The sequence below is a fragment of the Macadamia integrifolia genome, unplaced genomic scaffold, assembly GCF_013358625.1.
Source record: "Macadamia integrifolia cultivar HAES 741 unplaced genomic scaffold, SCU_Mint_v3 scaffold944, whole genome shotgun sequence".
NCBI lineage: Eukaryota > Viridiplantae > Streptophyta > Magnoliopsida > Proteales > Proteaceae > Macadamia > Macadamia integrifolia.
This window is the reverse complement of record NW_024870589.1, coordinates 238,896-253,238: the sequence shown is the minus strand read 5'-3', so window position 1 is coordinate 253,238 and position 14,343 is coordinate 238,896. Positions and strand designations below refer to the sequence as shown.

At 39.2% G+C, this 14,343-nt stretch overlaps 1 protein-coding gene across 2 annotated transcripts; it reads right to left on the bottom strand.

Moving 5' to 3' along the window:
* Positions 1 to 2,830: 2,830 nt before the first annotated feature.
* LOC122070544 (30S ribosomal protein 2, chloroplastic) lies at positions 2,831 to 4,336 on the bottom strand. Of its 2 annotated transcripts, none has more exons than XM_042634728.1 (4): positions 3,851 to 4,336; positions 3,669 to 3,767; positions 3,283 to 3,564; positions 2,831 to 3,155 (listed from the first exon to the last, which is right to left on the bottom strand). In XM_042634728.1, exons 1-4 carry the CDS (start codon positions 4,223 to 4,225, stop codon positions 3,132 to 3,134), a joined length of 780 nt encoding a protein of 259 aa, XP_042490662.1. In that variant the 5' UTR covers positions 4,226 to 4,336; the 3' UTR covers positions 2,831 to 3,131. The 2 variants fall into 2 exon arrangements, with proteins under 2 accessions (XP_042490662.1, XP_042490661.1); XM_042634727.1 differs by having other exon boundaries at positions 2,831 to 3,138; positions 3,851 to 4,332.
* Positions 4,337 to 14,343: the final 10,007 nt, after the last annotated feature.

Below are 14,343 nucleotides of genomic sequence, written 5' to 3'. Positions count from 1 at the left end.
TTTTACTTGCAATCAAAGGGAGCGATAGTGAAACAAGTTGAATTGGCAATAATTGGGCCATGGAAACGTGAGAGCACATGGCTGGTTAGCTGTTTTTCAAATATAGAGTTTTTCCTTAATTGACAAAATTCTCAACCTTAATAATTAATAATTTTTTTTTTTTAATATACGGAAAAAATCTTGTTGCAACAAACCTTGGTTACAATAAGATTATAACACCCTAACTTTTTTACCTTTCAAGTAATAGAAAGAAAAAAATTTTATAAAAAAAACCCTATTCACTTATGTGGCTTTACAACCAAACATATGGAGTGGGCTGTCGGGGTAGGGATATCTTTTCATAGCCCGCCCCATGTGTGCATGGAGAATGCAAGTGGATAGGGTTCTTTTTCTATTGGATTATTTTACTATTATAAGAGGTCAATGTGAGTTGGGTGATAATAATTCTTTATCTCTGGCTCTAGTACCAGAATGGTAGGATCTAAATTCTAAGTAGATAGAAGAATAGAGCACTAGTAGATGAATATAATACCTCAGAATATATAGTAGGTATACAACAAGAAGAATAGCAAGATGAACAAAACTTACAAATTATATAGCGTGCAAAATAAAAACAAGAACAAGCCTCTCGATGCCTAAATGGTTTGTTGGAGACAATTGATCCATTGCCTTTCGATTGATGGTACCTTTCCTTAGCCGTTGTCCCCTCCCTCTGAGGTTCAGACCTAGCAGCGCTGCAACTTCATGGTCCTTTCCTGGATCTTGAACGACATTTTCTGTCTGGAAAGATATTGAGCAACATTTTTTCTCGCAGCAACGCTCCTCGCGTTTTTCATCTCAAGCGCTCAATCTCTACCATTCACCAAGGCACCGATTCTCCAGCCATGTATTATATGAGGTTGAAGGTATTCTGAGACGAGCTCTCGTCTTATTTGGCTGTCCCAACTTGTTCTTATGGTGCCCAGTCTGCGCTCCATTCTACCGTCCAATATGGGCGTGTTTATTAGTAGAGCTGAGGCCAGGGATGGAGGACGGACTGGCAGTAGGTGTGGCGACCTTGGGCGCGGCATGGGCCTGTGGTGCCGAATCGCGCCCTATGTTGGTGCCCTGTAGAGGAAGCCGATAACCTGGTTGATAGTTGGGAGGATAACCGTGGAGTTGCCAGTAGGTGGTGTGGGATTGACCGTGGACCTTGCAATGGTCACACCATGGCCACTTCTTACGCTGGGTAGAGGCGGCATTGACCGAATGAATATCGTGAGTAACCGCCATGGCAACAATGTTAGGTGCTAGTGGCGCAGAGAGTGCACGTTGTTGTTCCTCTTGGAGAAGTAAGTAATATAATCGAATGACATCAGGCAATGGATCGATTGTCAAGATCTGGGAACGAAGGGCTGCATAACTGTCAGAGAGACCCATGAGAAACTGATAGACATGCCGGTTAGACAGACAATGTAGCGCAGACTGGGCACCACAAGAATAAGTTGGGACAGCCACATAGGACGAGAGCTCATCCCATAATACCTTCAACCTCGTATGGTAGGGATCGAGTTCTTGAAATGAAAGATGCGAGGAGCGTTGCTACGAACAGAAACGTTCCTCAAGATCTTTCCAGATAGAAAACACCATCTTAGCGTAGATGACGCTATCAACGAGAGTAGGAGAGAGCACGTTCAAGATCCAGGAAAGGACCATGAAGTTGCAGCACTGCCAGGTCTGAACCTCAAAGAGGACGGCTGAGGAAAGGTTCGTCAATGAACATCATTTTGTTTCCTACAAAGGGTCACAAATGTGCTAGGCATCACCATATCTTATAGAAATTGGTAGGCCAAATTTTGGCTCAATTATTCATGATTGCTACTATATTTAAAGTTCATGTCAATACATGACAGAAGACACAAAGACGATCTATGTAAAGAAAAATGGGAGAAATTGTTTAGCCAATTGATCGTCTTATTTCAATAGGTAATAGTATGCAGCTTGTGTAACACATGATGTGGGCCCGTTCAGTAAGGGAATACAAGCATTACGGGGAGTTTTATAGAATATGAATTTGACTCTTCCCAACTCAAGTCAAGCGAAGCGTAGTGAGGGAGGAGGTAGCGAAGCTACTAGAGAAAGACTAAGTGAAGTACTTCTTGGGACTTCTCTTTTCTTCTTCCAAATTCTTCTGTTCTCTTCTTGCTTATTACCGACTTTCCGAGCGTAGTCTGTAGTAGGGAGGGCCATTCTCTCAGGAAGTAGCATACTCATGTTGCCTGGTTTCGTTCCTTTCGTCTCGAAGGCCGGTTCAGTAATAGTTCAAATCCTTCTAACTGGCTAGTGCATTAAGGATCGAGGAAAGGGAAATGGTATTACTAACACAATAATAATTCATGGTTAAAATCAGGCTGGGTTGGGCCTAAGTCTCAACCCAGGCCCAACCCAACCCTAATCAGGGTTATGGGCTGAGCTGGGCCGGATTGATCTTCACAATCGGATTAAACAGGGTTCGGGCTGAAGGCGGGTTCAAGCCATCAGGGCCAAACTTACACTCCTACATAACACTCTAGTAAAGTACTCAATGCTTTAATGTGGTTGTGTTAGATACCCAACTCAAGAGGAAAATTTTTAATCACTGTCCTGACCATACAAAGTATTTGAAAATGTTTTGCTTATTTGGTTAGACATCTGAAAGTGATAATGTAAGGTAAACTGTTCAATTCAGGGTGGGCAATCCGATTTTGTCCAATGAACAATCAATCCAGTTGTGACCACCATATCAATGGTCAGATTTGAGAGAATGAAATCCTTCATGCTTCCTAGGTAGGTGGATTGTGAGGAACATTTACATGGTAACGGTAGAACTTAAATTGTTTGTTTGAACTCTCCATCTTTACAACGTATTCAATTTGTAAGTAAATGATAAACAAGTTGGATGTTTTTAATCGAATTTGAAGCACTTTGAAAGCTCTTGCCTACTCAATGGAGTAGCATCTAAGGCAAGGGGGAAAGAGGGAAAATGCTGCCTGTCCCTAATAGATGCATACTCATATTTCCTCAGCTCTCTGGTTCTTCAGACTGAGAAGCTACCTCTTCTAATCCTTCTTTCAAACTTCTTTTACTGAGGGCCAAACGGACTGGTCTACCCATCAATTTCTGCAACAGAAGCAACTCTTTGGAGACTCTTATTTAGGCTTAAATGACCCATAAAGAGAACCCGAAACTTCAGAAAAGCAAATCAATGATCATAATAAGAGAAGGAATACAGAAGAACTTAAAAAAAAATAAAAATTCAATTACCTTTCCATTAAAAACAGAAACAGCAGCCTCTGCCTCTTCCTTGGATCCAAAGGCAACGAATCCATACCCAGTAGGCCGTCTTGGATTACTCTGGTATATAACCTGGACGGTGACAAGATTACAGCTTCCGGAACTAAAGAACTCTGTAAGATCTCTGGACCTTACTTTCTGGGACAAATTCCCAACAAAAACATTATGCTTTGTCACTGGCTCTGGCTTCACTGAAGGTTTTTTCTTCAATGATCTGGAATAGTTTACTTTCATGACTCGTCCCTCAAATTCCTACATTGGATAAAAAGGAAAAAGCATCTTCAAAATGGAAACTTGGGAAAAGTGAAAAACAGATAAAACCCAGAAACTAGAGGAATCGAGATTAATAAGATTACATAATTGTCGAGATTAGTTAGAGCTGCAACTGCCTCGTCTGGTGAACCCATTGTGATAAAAGCCAATCCCCTGTTTCTGGTCTTGTCATGCATTGAGAGCTAAACAACGGAAACAAGAAAACAAATAGGGATGATAAGGAAAGATAAAGATTACGAAGAATGTTAAATCGGCCTGTCCTCACCTCAACATCTGTGACGGTTCCGTATTTCTGGAACAGATTTCGGATATCTTCGATAGTGGATGTCCAGGGTACGTTCTGAGCAATCAATCTTGTTCGTGTTTCATTATCTGTTCCTGTTTCAGTAGTGATAGTAGAGGAAGACAAAGGCTGCTCTTGATTTGCAGAGGAGGAGATATGCAAGACAACGAAGTTGCTTCTTCTTCTACTTCTGGGTTTTGCTGTGAAAGGAAGAATATCTGAAACACGAGAGACTAGGGAGGTAGAGAAGAGAAACGAAGAGAACTTGGTCTGACAACATCTCTGCACTGTGCTCTTCCTTGAACAATGTTCGTCGCCCGAAATCGTTGATGGAATCCAGAGAAGACGAAGCGCCATACTCAAAATATCGCCACCGCAGTCTTCTCTGTTCTTCGTTTCTTCGGAGGAGAGAGAGAGAGAGAGAGAGAGAGAGAGAGAGAGGTCTCTTGGACTGGATAAGGCTTAGATTTTATTCCGATTTGATTTTAGGGTTGGCTTCTGCCAAGGAGAGACAAAATAGCTTCAACTGTAGCTGGCCAATCTGGAGTTTGCAACCAGGCTAGTCCTGGCCCAGTTCTGCGGAAGGTTGAATGGTTCATGAATGGGACGGTGCTCCCCCTGTTCACCCTTTTCTCCTTCAGTCCTCTAAGCCTGACCTGTTCACTTCAACAATCTTAAAACTCTCAAATCTCTTTTTAACAATTCCCACCTTGGTTTTAGGTATTGGTATTGGATTGACAGTATCGGCCATATCATATCAATATCGGTTGATGACCATCTCCTAAGATTGATTGCGGTTCCTCCTTTCTATTGCTTTTGTTGGGCATGTATTGACAACAAAGATCATATTTTTTCCATTGTACTTTCACTATGCAAGTATGGAGTGACATTTTGGGTACTTGATGGCCAAATAGGAATCTATCTTCTAGTGTCACTTTGGAGGCTGAATGGATTGCTCAGGCATTTGGAAATGACAACATTGGTGATATCGCTAAACTAACCCTTTGCTTAATCATACCTTATATATGGCCTGAATGAAACTTCTGAAGATTTTGCAAAAAAAAAAGGCCCCTCCCACTTATTGTCAAGGATATACAATTTGTTAAACAGAAAGTAAACGGGTATCGGGGATTACCTTAGTATAGTTTTCCTCGTAGCCAAATGGATCGGATTACACCACGTGTCGATCTACATGAACAACGATGAACGAAAGGTTGCGGCGATCTCACTAGGCAATATTCCACCCTCCAAATCCAATGATTGCAATGGAGATCCTTAAAGACACACAATGTCAATTGGGAGAGACAAAAGAGAATAGGGAGAAAGAGATTATGTCAAAACCCTAATTGGCTTTGTGGCCAAAACCCTCTTATTTATAGAGAACTGGCTTGCAAGGGTTTCCAATTCTAGTGGATCTATGATTACCCCAAGTGGGTGACCCACTAAGGAATCGGGTCGCAACCCAGTCCGACCCATATTATTTAACATCTCCCACTCGCCCATGTAGGGTGGACATACTCAATTGTCCATTCTAGAAGTCTCTTTACCATAGGTGTCTCATCATACAAGAAATGGAGCGTGTGACCTAACCAGATAATACGAATGTAGGAGTGCTATATCAAGCTTCCATCTAACCAACATAGCACATTACTAACAAATAATCTGGGGTACCCTAAACAATCCAATTACACCAAGTCTAGCATTCTTAATCCCTCATGATGAACAGTGCTGACCTTAAAACATGCAATGTGTTTATGACTATATCGAAACATAACTACAAGTCGCCCTGACAATAAGCCACCAAACAAGAGTGCAATTTCGAATAGTTTTCTCTAAGCCCATATGTCAATCTGACTATTTCCAACCATTTTTTCAATCGTGTCTCGTTGGACCGCATCATCCATGATCCTAAGAAACACTTCAAAATAGTGTCATTGGGCATCTTCTTCATAATATGGTCTCAGGTAGAGGGTATCCATAGGATCAACTCAATTTGATCCAAGTGGCTCACACAATGACGAAGAAGGGATCCATTTAGTCACTCTCACAAATGGTCGTAATAAAGCATAGAGGCGTCAATTGGACGGTTCGATTTGGTTTCGGTTGGGTTGAATCGGTTTCGGTCTAGGAATGAGGGAGACCGAAACCAATCTGTTAAGGAACTTCAATTTCGATCCTGTTTGGTTTCGGTTTATTTTGATTTTTCAATATAGGGTAAATACTGGTTTTGACCGATTTTTTATTGGGCTTGAACCATAATGAATCTTACATTCATAGCTTATAGTGACAAGATTTGACGAAAAACACACTTTAAATTTATGATTAAATCATGGTTTATCATTATAAGGGAAAGATAACTAATATTAAAACCAATGGAAACAAATTAATTACTAAGAAGATAACTAATATTGAAATCACAAAATGAACCCTATTATCCAATCATTCATTTAACTATCCAACTAGTTTTCTATAGTGAATAAATAAATCAATGGAAGCATTATTAAAATTTGCAAATCAATTTCTCCATTCATAACTTAATATTCAATGATTTGTAACAATTCCCCTTACAATAAAATTTTTTCTCACTCATATTGTAAAAAATGGATGGTCAATTCATCAATTTATAATTTCATTATTATTTAATTTTTATTGGTTTCATTTGATTTGGTTTCGGTTTGGATCGTTTTTAGCCGGTCCCAACATACCTCAGTCCAAAACCAATATATTAAAGATCAGTTTGGTTCGATTTGGGTTTTATCGATCGATTTTATTGGTTCGAACTAGGTTTTGACACCCCTAATAAAGCACATACACTATGAAATGTATGTTATGGTGCAACTCCCATTAGGGTGAGCATATCACTCATAAAATAAAAAGAACACCATACGAGTTTGAGTCAGTCGCACTTTCAAATGCCTAACATGAGTAAATCTGCCCAGTCGCCCCCATAGCGCTGCCTGAGTTCTCACACTCAGCTATAAGTAGGTTACACTGAGACGTGGGATCTCCGTGTTTGACCATAGAAAGGTCTCATCTTAACTCTAACTAAGGCGCCACTTAGCTAAAAAGTTGTCTATTCATCTCGCTTGCTATCTTTAAGCGCCAAGGTGAATTTGGCTCATCTTACTCACTATTTTCAAGTGCCAAGGTGAATCACCCATATGATTGGGTCGATTCAAGCCTGGTGACATGTTTACAAAATAAAATATGTACACACGTAAATCACTCTAAAGAATTATATGTCTCATATATAAATCAAATAGTGATAACAATAATGTCTAAATAAAAATGTTAAAATTCAAAATACAAATCATCCACGTCTAAGTCCCAGATTCCTAACATGAGTAAGAAAAATATCCCGAGTAATAGGCTTAGTCAATGGATCAGTCATCATGCTACTCTTGGAGATATGCTTCAAGACAACTTCCCTTTGCTCAACCATTTATCGAATGTAGTGATATCTGATGTCTATGTGTTTGGCCTTCCCATAAAACTTGGGATCCTTAGTGAATGCCAAAGTTGTCGTACTATCATAGTGTACAAGCACTGCATCTCCTAAATGAACAGTAATGTCGAGGCACTGTAGGAACTTCCTCAGCCAAACGGCCTCTTAAACAGCCACCGAGCACGCAATGTACTTAGACTCCATTATGGATAGGGAGATACAGGTCTGCTTCTTGCTACTCCAAGATACAGCCCCACTTCCTAGGACAAATGTATATCTCGAAGTAGATTTCTGCTCATCTCTGTCACTAGCCCAATCGGCATCACTGTAGCCTCTCAATCTCAAATCCGAACTACTATAAGTGAGGCTGAGATTAGTGGTCCCACGAAGGTATCAAAAGATTCTTTTCACTGCCTGCCAATGGCATGGTCCTGGATTACTTTGGTAACGACTAACCATGCCAACTGCGAAGCATATATCTAGACGCATGTACATCATCGCGTACATCTGACTGCCTATCGTTGTTGTATAGGGTACTTTGGACGTTTGATTCTTCTCTTCATCTGTCTTAGGGCACTGGTCCAGGCTTAAAACACAGGACTTGTCCATAGGAGTGTCAATAAGTTTAGACTTATCCATGTGGAATCGTTTAAGGATCTTCTTTATGTAAGTCTCTTGAGACAAACTAAGAATATTCCTAGAGCGATTCCTAATAATCTTGATGTCTAACACAAAGTTGACTTCACTCATGTCTTTCATCTCAAAAGTAGAGGACAATCACTTTTTAGTGGCGACAATCATCTCCATGTCATTCCCAGCCAATAGAATGTAGTCAATATATAAGGATAGAATAAGAAAACTTCCCTTGGTCCGTTTCACATACACATAGTGGTCTTCTTTAATCATTTCAAAATCAATAGAGGTAATGGCATGATAAAATCTAGAGTACCACTGCTTAGATGATTGTTTAAGGCCATATATAGATGATTGTTTAATGATGGTAGACTTTGCGCTCTTGTCCTTTGGCCTCAAAACCTACTGGTTGATCCATAAATATCTCATCTGGTTCTCCATTGAGAAATACAATTTTAACATCCATCTGAAAGAGCTCCAAATTCAATTTTGTAACAATAGCTAGAATGAGGCGAATTAAGACAATTCTCACTACTGGGGAGAAAGTCTCATCATAGTCTACACCTTCCTTTTGGGTATAGCCCTTTGCCACAAGGCGTGCCTTATACTTGTCAATTGAACCATTCACCTTAATTTTGACCTTTAAAATCCATTTGTTTCCAATGGTCTTATGCCCAGGAGGTAGGTCAACTAACTTTCATCTCTGATTTTTACTCATAGAACTCAATTCATCCTCCATAGCAGCTTGCCACTTATCCTTAACAGATGAGGAGAGTGCTCTTGCAAAAAAGCGAGCTCATCCTCATCCTTTGGAATACAAATGACAGCTTCCCATTCAATCTCAAAACAATGACGGAAAATATTTCCACGAATGCTCCTATGCGTGAGGGAATCCTGATGATTGTCTAGTGGTACACTCCCACTAGGCTGATCAACCTCACTTTCTCTGGCAATTACAGGATGAGTTAATTCCCCACCCTCGCCAAGAGAAGGTGAGACGCTTTCCTCATCCTCTATCTCAAAGAGATCGAGATCCCTACTGATGTCATGTATGCTAGGAAAATCTATCTCAATAAAGTCGATATCCCGTGACTCTATCTCGGTCATTCTTTCGTCAAGGTGTTTATCGTACATAACGTAACCCTTCAAGCTGTCGGAATATCTTATAAAGATGTGTTTCCTAGCTCTAGGGCCAAGCTTTCCAAACTTATGAAAGGTGCTATGAACATAACTTGCTAATCCCCAAGTGAGGAACGAAAAGTAAACAGGTATCGGAGATTACCTTAGTATAGCTTTCTTCATAGCGGAATGGATCGGGTTGCACCACGCATCGATCCACACGAACAGCGACGAACGAAAGGTTGCGACAATCTTGTTAGGCAATATTCCACCCTCCAAATCCAAGGATTGCAATGGAGATCCTTGGGGACACACTCTCTCAATTGGGAGAGACAGAAGAGAATAGAGAGAAAGAGATTAGGCCAAAACCCTAATTGGCTTTGTGGCCAAAACCCTCTTATTTATAGAGAATTGGCTTGCTATGGTTCCTAATTCTTTTGGGTCTATGATTACCCTAAGTGGGTGACCTACAAAAGAATTGGGTCGGAACCCATTCCGACCCATATTATTTAACACGGTTTAATGTGATTAGTCGTTGCAAGGGTGTGATCTTCAGAAGAAAGGAATCATCCTCCCTAATCCTTCTTCTTAGAAATTGGGGCTACCATGTTCTATGGGATCGCCTCTCCTTTCTCCTAGTTGGTATTGTGTTTTCAACCGATTTCTTGGGTTGTTTTGTATTCTTGCTCTATTTTGTGGCTTGTCCCTTGGGGTTCCTTGTGAAGGCTATGTAGCTTCTTATCCTCTTCATTGTATATTCTCCCCTCCTTCTGCCTTTTTTTTTCTTTAATAAAGTTATACTTATCAAAAAAAAAAAAAAAAAAAAAAAAACAAAAGGGAAGATCAAGTTTACTTGTAGCATTGCTATCACAAGAACTCTATACAAATTTAATGTCACACCCCGTACATCAAAAGAACCCGAATGTGATTAAGATACTCAAATCATCCTACAAGGCTTGCAAGGATCTCAGAAGCAATACCTTAAACTCATAATCCACAACCAAGAATCTAATAAAATTAAAGCAGTGGATATGAAAAGATATAATAATGGTTTCTGTACTGGGAAAAATTTAAAAGTGATATCATATTACATAACCGAGTTAGATTTTACCATTCAAAATACAAGACATATACTATAGTACTCAAAATGTAATCATCCAAAAATAAATAAATGAAAATGGGCATCAAAACTCTTGATCACAGGCACTGTAGGCACAATCATCACAAGCACAAGACTCATCCCAAAAGTTCATGATCTCTACTCCTATAATCAATCTAATGATTAGAACAAGAAATGAAACAATATTTAGAGCTCACCCAACTCTCTTTTTTTTTAGAGGTCAACAAGATATTTACTACCGTTTACTTATTGCACCAAGACTCGCTTATTCACAAAGAGAGATTAGGGGTGGAGAACAATCGAACCCTGATTGACGATTCTAGACGGTGATTTTTGTAAGATTTTTAGCAGGGGGAGGGTTTGAAGGATCACAGGCAAGGGATAGTTGCCTAATGACTAATGATGCCAAGTGGTGATTTTTAACGAAGAGATATTCCTTAGACTCCTTTCCATTTGGGTATTGGGGTCATTAATCAGGTAGAGATTTTTTCTTTTGGATGAATACCTCGATTGTTGATGTAGATTAATATATGTTTTATGTAAACTAACCTCTGCATTTTAGCCAAAATGGATGACCTATGTGCCTATCCTTTCTCTTACTTTAATTGTTCTTTCACATTTCATATTCAGTTTAATTTTATCCAAGTAAATAGGAAGACTAGGTGGTTCAAGGTGCCTACCTTCCTTGGTCCACAACCTAACTTGAACCTTAATTCTTTTGGTTCTGACTAACCTCCATGAGAGTCAATTATGGAGTCATATTTTTGGATCTTAGAACCTAATCTAGGTAGTGACTCCTCAACCATTTGTCTCTTAAGAGAAGGATAATAAGTTTCCTTTTCGAGTGGAAGGAGAATCAAGGAAAATATATTTTTCAAATAGATGCCAGCTTGACAATCACCTTCCAATTGCTTGGGCTTGCTTTCACATGTTTCCCTTCATGTAACTTTTTAATGTTGTCTTGGCTTGTTTTCAGAATTCAGATTCATGTTTTATTAATATGTTCATGTCTCAACCACGATAGTGCCCCCTTTCACTCGAGGAAATCCTAAGCGAAGTGAAATCTAAGTGAAGTCGCCGCCTTAGAGCAGTCTGGCCGGCCTTATGGCCAAGATACGCACCCTGCCTCTTTTTCTTCCATCTCTCTCTTATCCTCTCACTCCCTCTCTCTATCCCTTTGTCCCTTTCTTTTCTTCCTCCTTTCCTTCCTTTCTCTGTTTCGTCATCCCTTGCAAGACCTATATCTCGATTGGAGACTTGTCTTGGCCGTTAGCCCTGTAGGTCATCATCCTTGCTAGATCTTATGCTTGTTTAGATTCCCTCATGGCCAGCAGCCTCCTTCTTGGCCTCCAGTCTTGTAGATCACCATCCCTATTAGATCTCAAAGCTCGTTTGGATTTTCACTTGGTCAGCATCCTCATCACCTTCAATCCCGTTTGTCAGCTCTCGCACTAGTCATCATCATGCTTTTCCTTGCTTGTCTCACCACCACTTGGTCTCCTGCCAGTCCATATGGTCTGTAGCCGTTTGCCACCAGCCCTACTTGGCCAGCCTCCCAATCTGCCTGATTCGTTCGGCTTCTTCCAATTTGCAGGCAAGCAGCCATCTAGCTGCTAGCATTGCTCGGTAGGTAGTTGCTACGCAGAGGCCCTTTGCAAGGTTGGAGCTAAGTTGTCATTGTCACCTATGTTAGGCCAGCTGCAAGCTTAGTCCTTCGCAAGACCAGTGCCCTCTATGAGGCAACCCCCCTCGTCGGCGATGCTCCCTTAGTGGCTGATTTGATGAAGAGAAATGGATGTTTATTAAGGATTCCACAAACCCTACTGGATTTTACTTGGTTGCCCTTTGATGGGCTTCCTTGCTTTGTGTGTTTAAACTCATGTGGGCTTTTGCGATGTATTGGACATTTGAGTCTTGAAGCCCTTTGGGCTTTAGATGTTGAATGGGCTTCTTTGTTCCTGCCTTGGCCCAAGCGGGCTTTTGTTACCCTTTTAGGGTTTTAATCTCCCTCCCCCTTTTCTTTAATACATTTATTTACTCACTAAAAAAAAAAAAAAAGCTAAAAATTTGAAGCTTGAGAAGATACCAATTGACCTTTCATACTTAGGTTTTTTTTATCAACAGATATGAGTTATTAATCACAAAAAGAGTAACAAATAAAACGACAAATTTTTCCTTCACCAGGTGGTGAAGTTCACCATTCCATCCTAGTGTTCATAAGCCCCAATAAGATTTTAGTATTTTTCATAAGAAAACCTCATGATACTCCATGTGTGTGTCTAAAGAACCCATGATGAGGCCTAAGAAAAACTTGGTCCTAAATAAAATGTCTCAACATAATTTGGCAAAAAATATTTTTGGAATCAAGCTTCATGTGTAAAGTCCATTTGGAGTTCCTTGTATAAAATGATGACAAAAATGCGTCATTTTCACACCATTTTTCGGAATAAGCTTTGATGTCAAAACACATTTGATTATATAATTTTGGAAAATCATTTGGATAGTTAAAAAGGGTAGTTAGGTTTTTTTTTTTTTTTTTGAAAAGTTGCTTTTCCAGAAGAGTATTACATCAAAGGAGGTTTTACAAAATTCATTTAATCACTGTTGAGAATATCCCTAGGGTGACAAAACGTAGTGTCTACACAGTGAACGAATAGGAAGAATATGAGAATAAGAGGGGAGGTGGGAGATACTAAAAAATATATCCCCATGAGATTAAGATGTCTCCTTTTATAGAGGACAGATGTTGTTAGATATATCTGTCAAGAAAGGCTCAAGAGGTGTGTCTATCAAGAAGAGCATTGAGGTAATTCTACATCCGCTATAGGTGACTCAACTATCAAGTATTAGAGCAACAAAAAAGAACATCTTTTAAAATAATTGATTTTAAGATGAAAGCCTTAACATGGTATCAGAACAGGTATGTTGAACCTCTGTCCACGATGAGCCCTACTCCACCCACAAAGAAGGTTGCACGTATATATTGGAGAGTCATTAAGATAATTCCACATTGGCTGTGGGCGACTCAACTATTAATTTTACGAGCCACAAGAGGCCACTCATTTTGAACCAATTAATTCTAAGATGAAAGCCTTGAGAGAGAGAGAGAGAGAGAGAGAGAGAGAGAATTAGCCATTGCCAATATCCAATATTTCTGAATGATATCATTGCAAAATCTCCAAAGTTGGTGACATATTGAAAAATATGTATTTGACATCGGAATCTCCACACCACGCATTGATCAAAAGATAATACACATCATAAGTGTTTCTGACAAATTTGACTTTAAGAAGTTATTATCTTATGCTCAATGGAAAATCATCAATATCATCAATGCATAGGCAAAACTATTCTACAACAGTAATCCTTATCCAAAATTGGTAATGAGTTTTAAACCTTTATTTTATTTTAAAACTAGTATACATACAATAATGATACTTCTAAGTAATATTGTTATTGAATAATTAATTCACTACATTTTAAGTTGAACCCACTAGAATATCACAATTTACTTTTGTTCATTTTTTCTTTGGGAACCATATTCTCTTTATCCATCAAAGATGTAGTGGTAGACTCTATGCCTTTCTCCACCTCATGCTCTACCTCTTCCATCTGCATATGCAAGGACTAAATTTTTACCACTAAATCATAAAGTATGTGTAAAAAATAAGGTGTAATTAGTCTTTGTTTGTGCATTTTTACTACTATTGTAATTTGGAAGGTATGTTTCAAAAAAAAAAAAAAAATGAAAGGTATGTGAGGCTGACTTTGAAGCATAGAATTAGAGAAAAGGATCCCCACAATGCAATTCCTTTCCATGCCTTCTCACATAACAAGTTGTTGGACCACATTAGTATTCTCTCTCCTCAGCTACAATGTGAGTTTCTACTAAACCAGTCCATCTCCCACCCTCTCATTCCCAGTCTAGAATTGCGGGAAACCTCTATCCTAAAATTTATGAAGGTTTACACTTTGAACATTAATCATATAAGGCACATATCTCACACCATGTATTCTAATTTGATAATTTTTTTTTTTTTTTGATAAATTGATAATACTTTTCATGAACCATTCCCCCTAAACAAAAATTATATGGGATTATAGTAGAATATTTTGTTTTAGTTCAAGTTTAAAAATAAATACAAAAGGTTGTTGGAG

What these genes read in the sequence shown, in the direction of transcription:
- LOC122070544 (XM_042634727.1), bottom strand. Translation starts at nt 4,225, where the DNA reads ATGGCGCTTCGTCTTCTCTGGATTCCATCAACGATTTCGGGCGACGAA. An exon ending in TAACTAATCTCGACAATTAT is followed by an intron (nt 3,565 to 3,668) that starts GTAATCTTATTA and finishes TATCCAATGTAG; the next exon opens with GAATTTGAGGGACGAGTCAT. An exon ending in TTTCTGTTTTTAATGGAAAG is followed by an intron (nt 3,139 to 3,282) that starts GTAATTGAATTT and finishes CTTCTGTTGCAG; the next exon opens with AAATTGATGGGTAGACCAGT.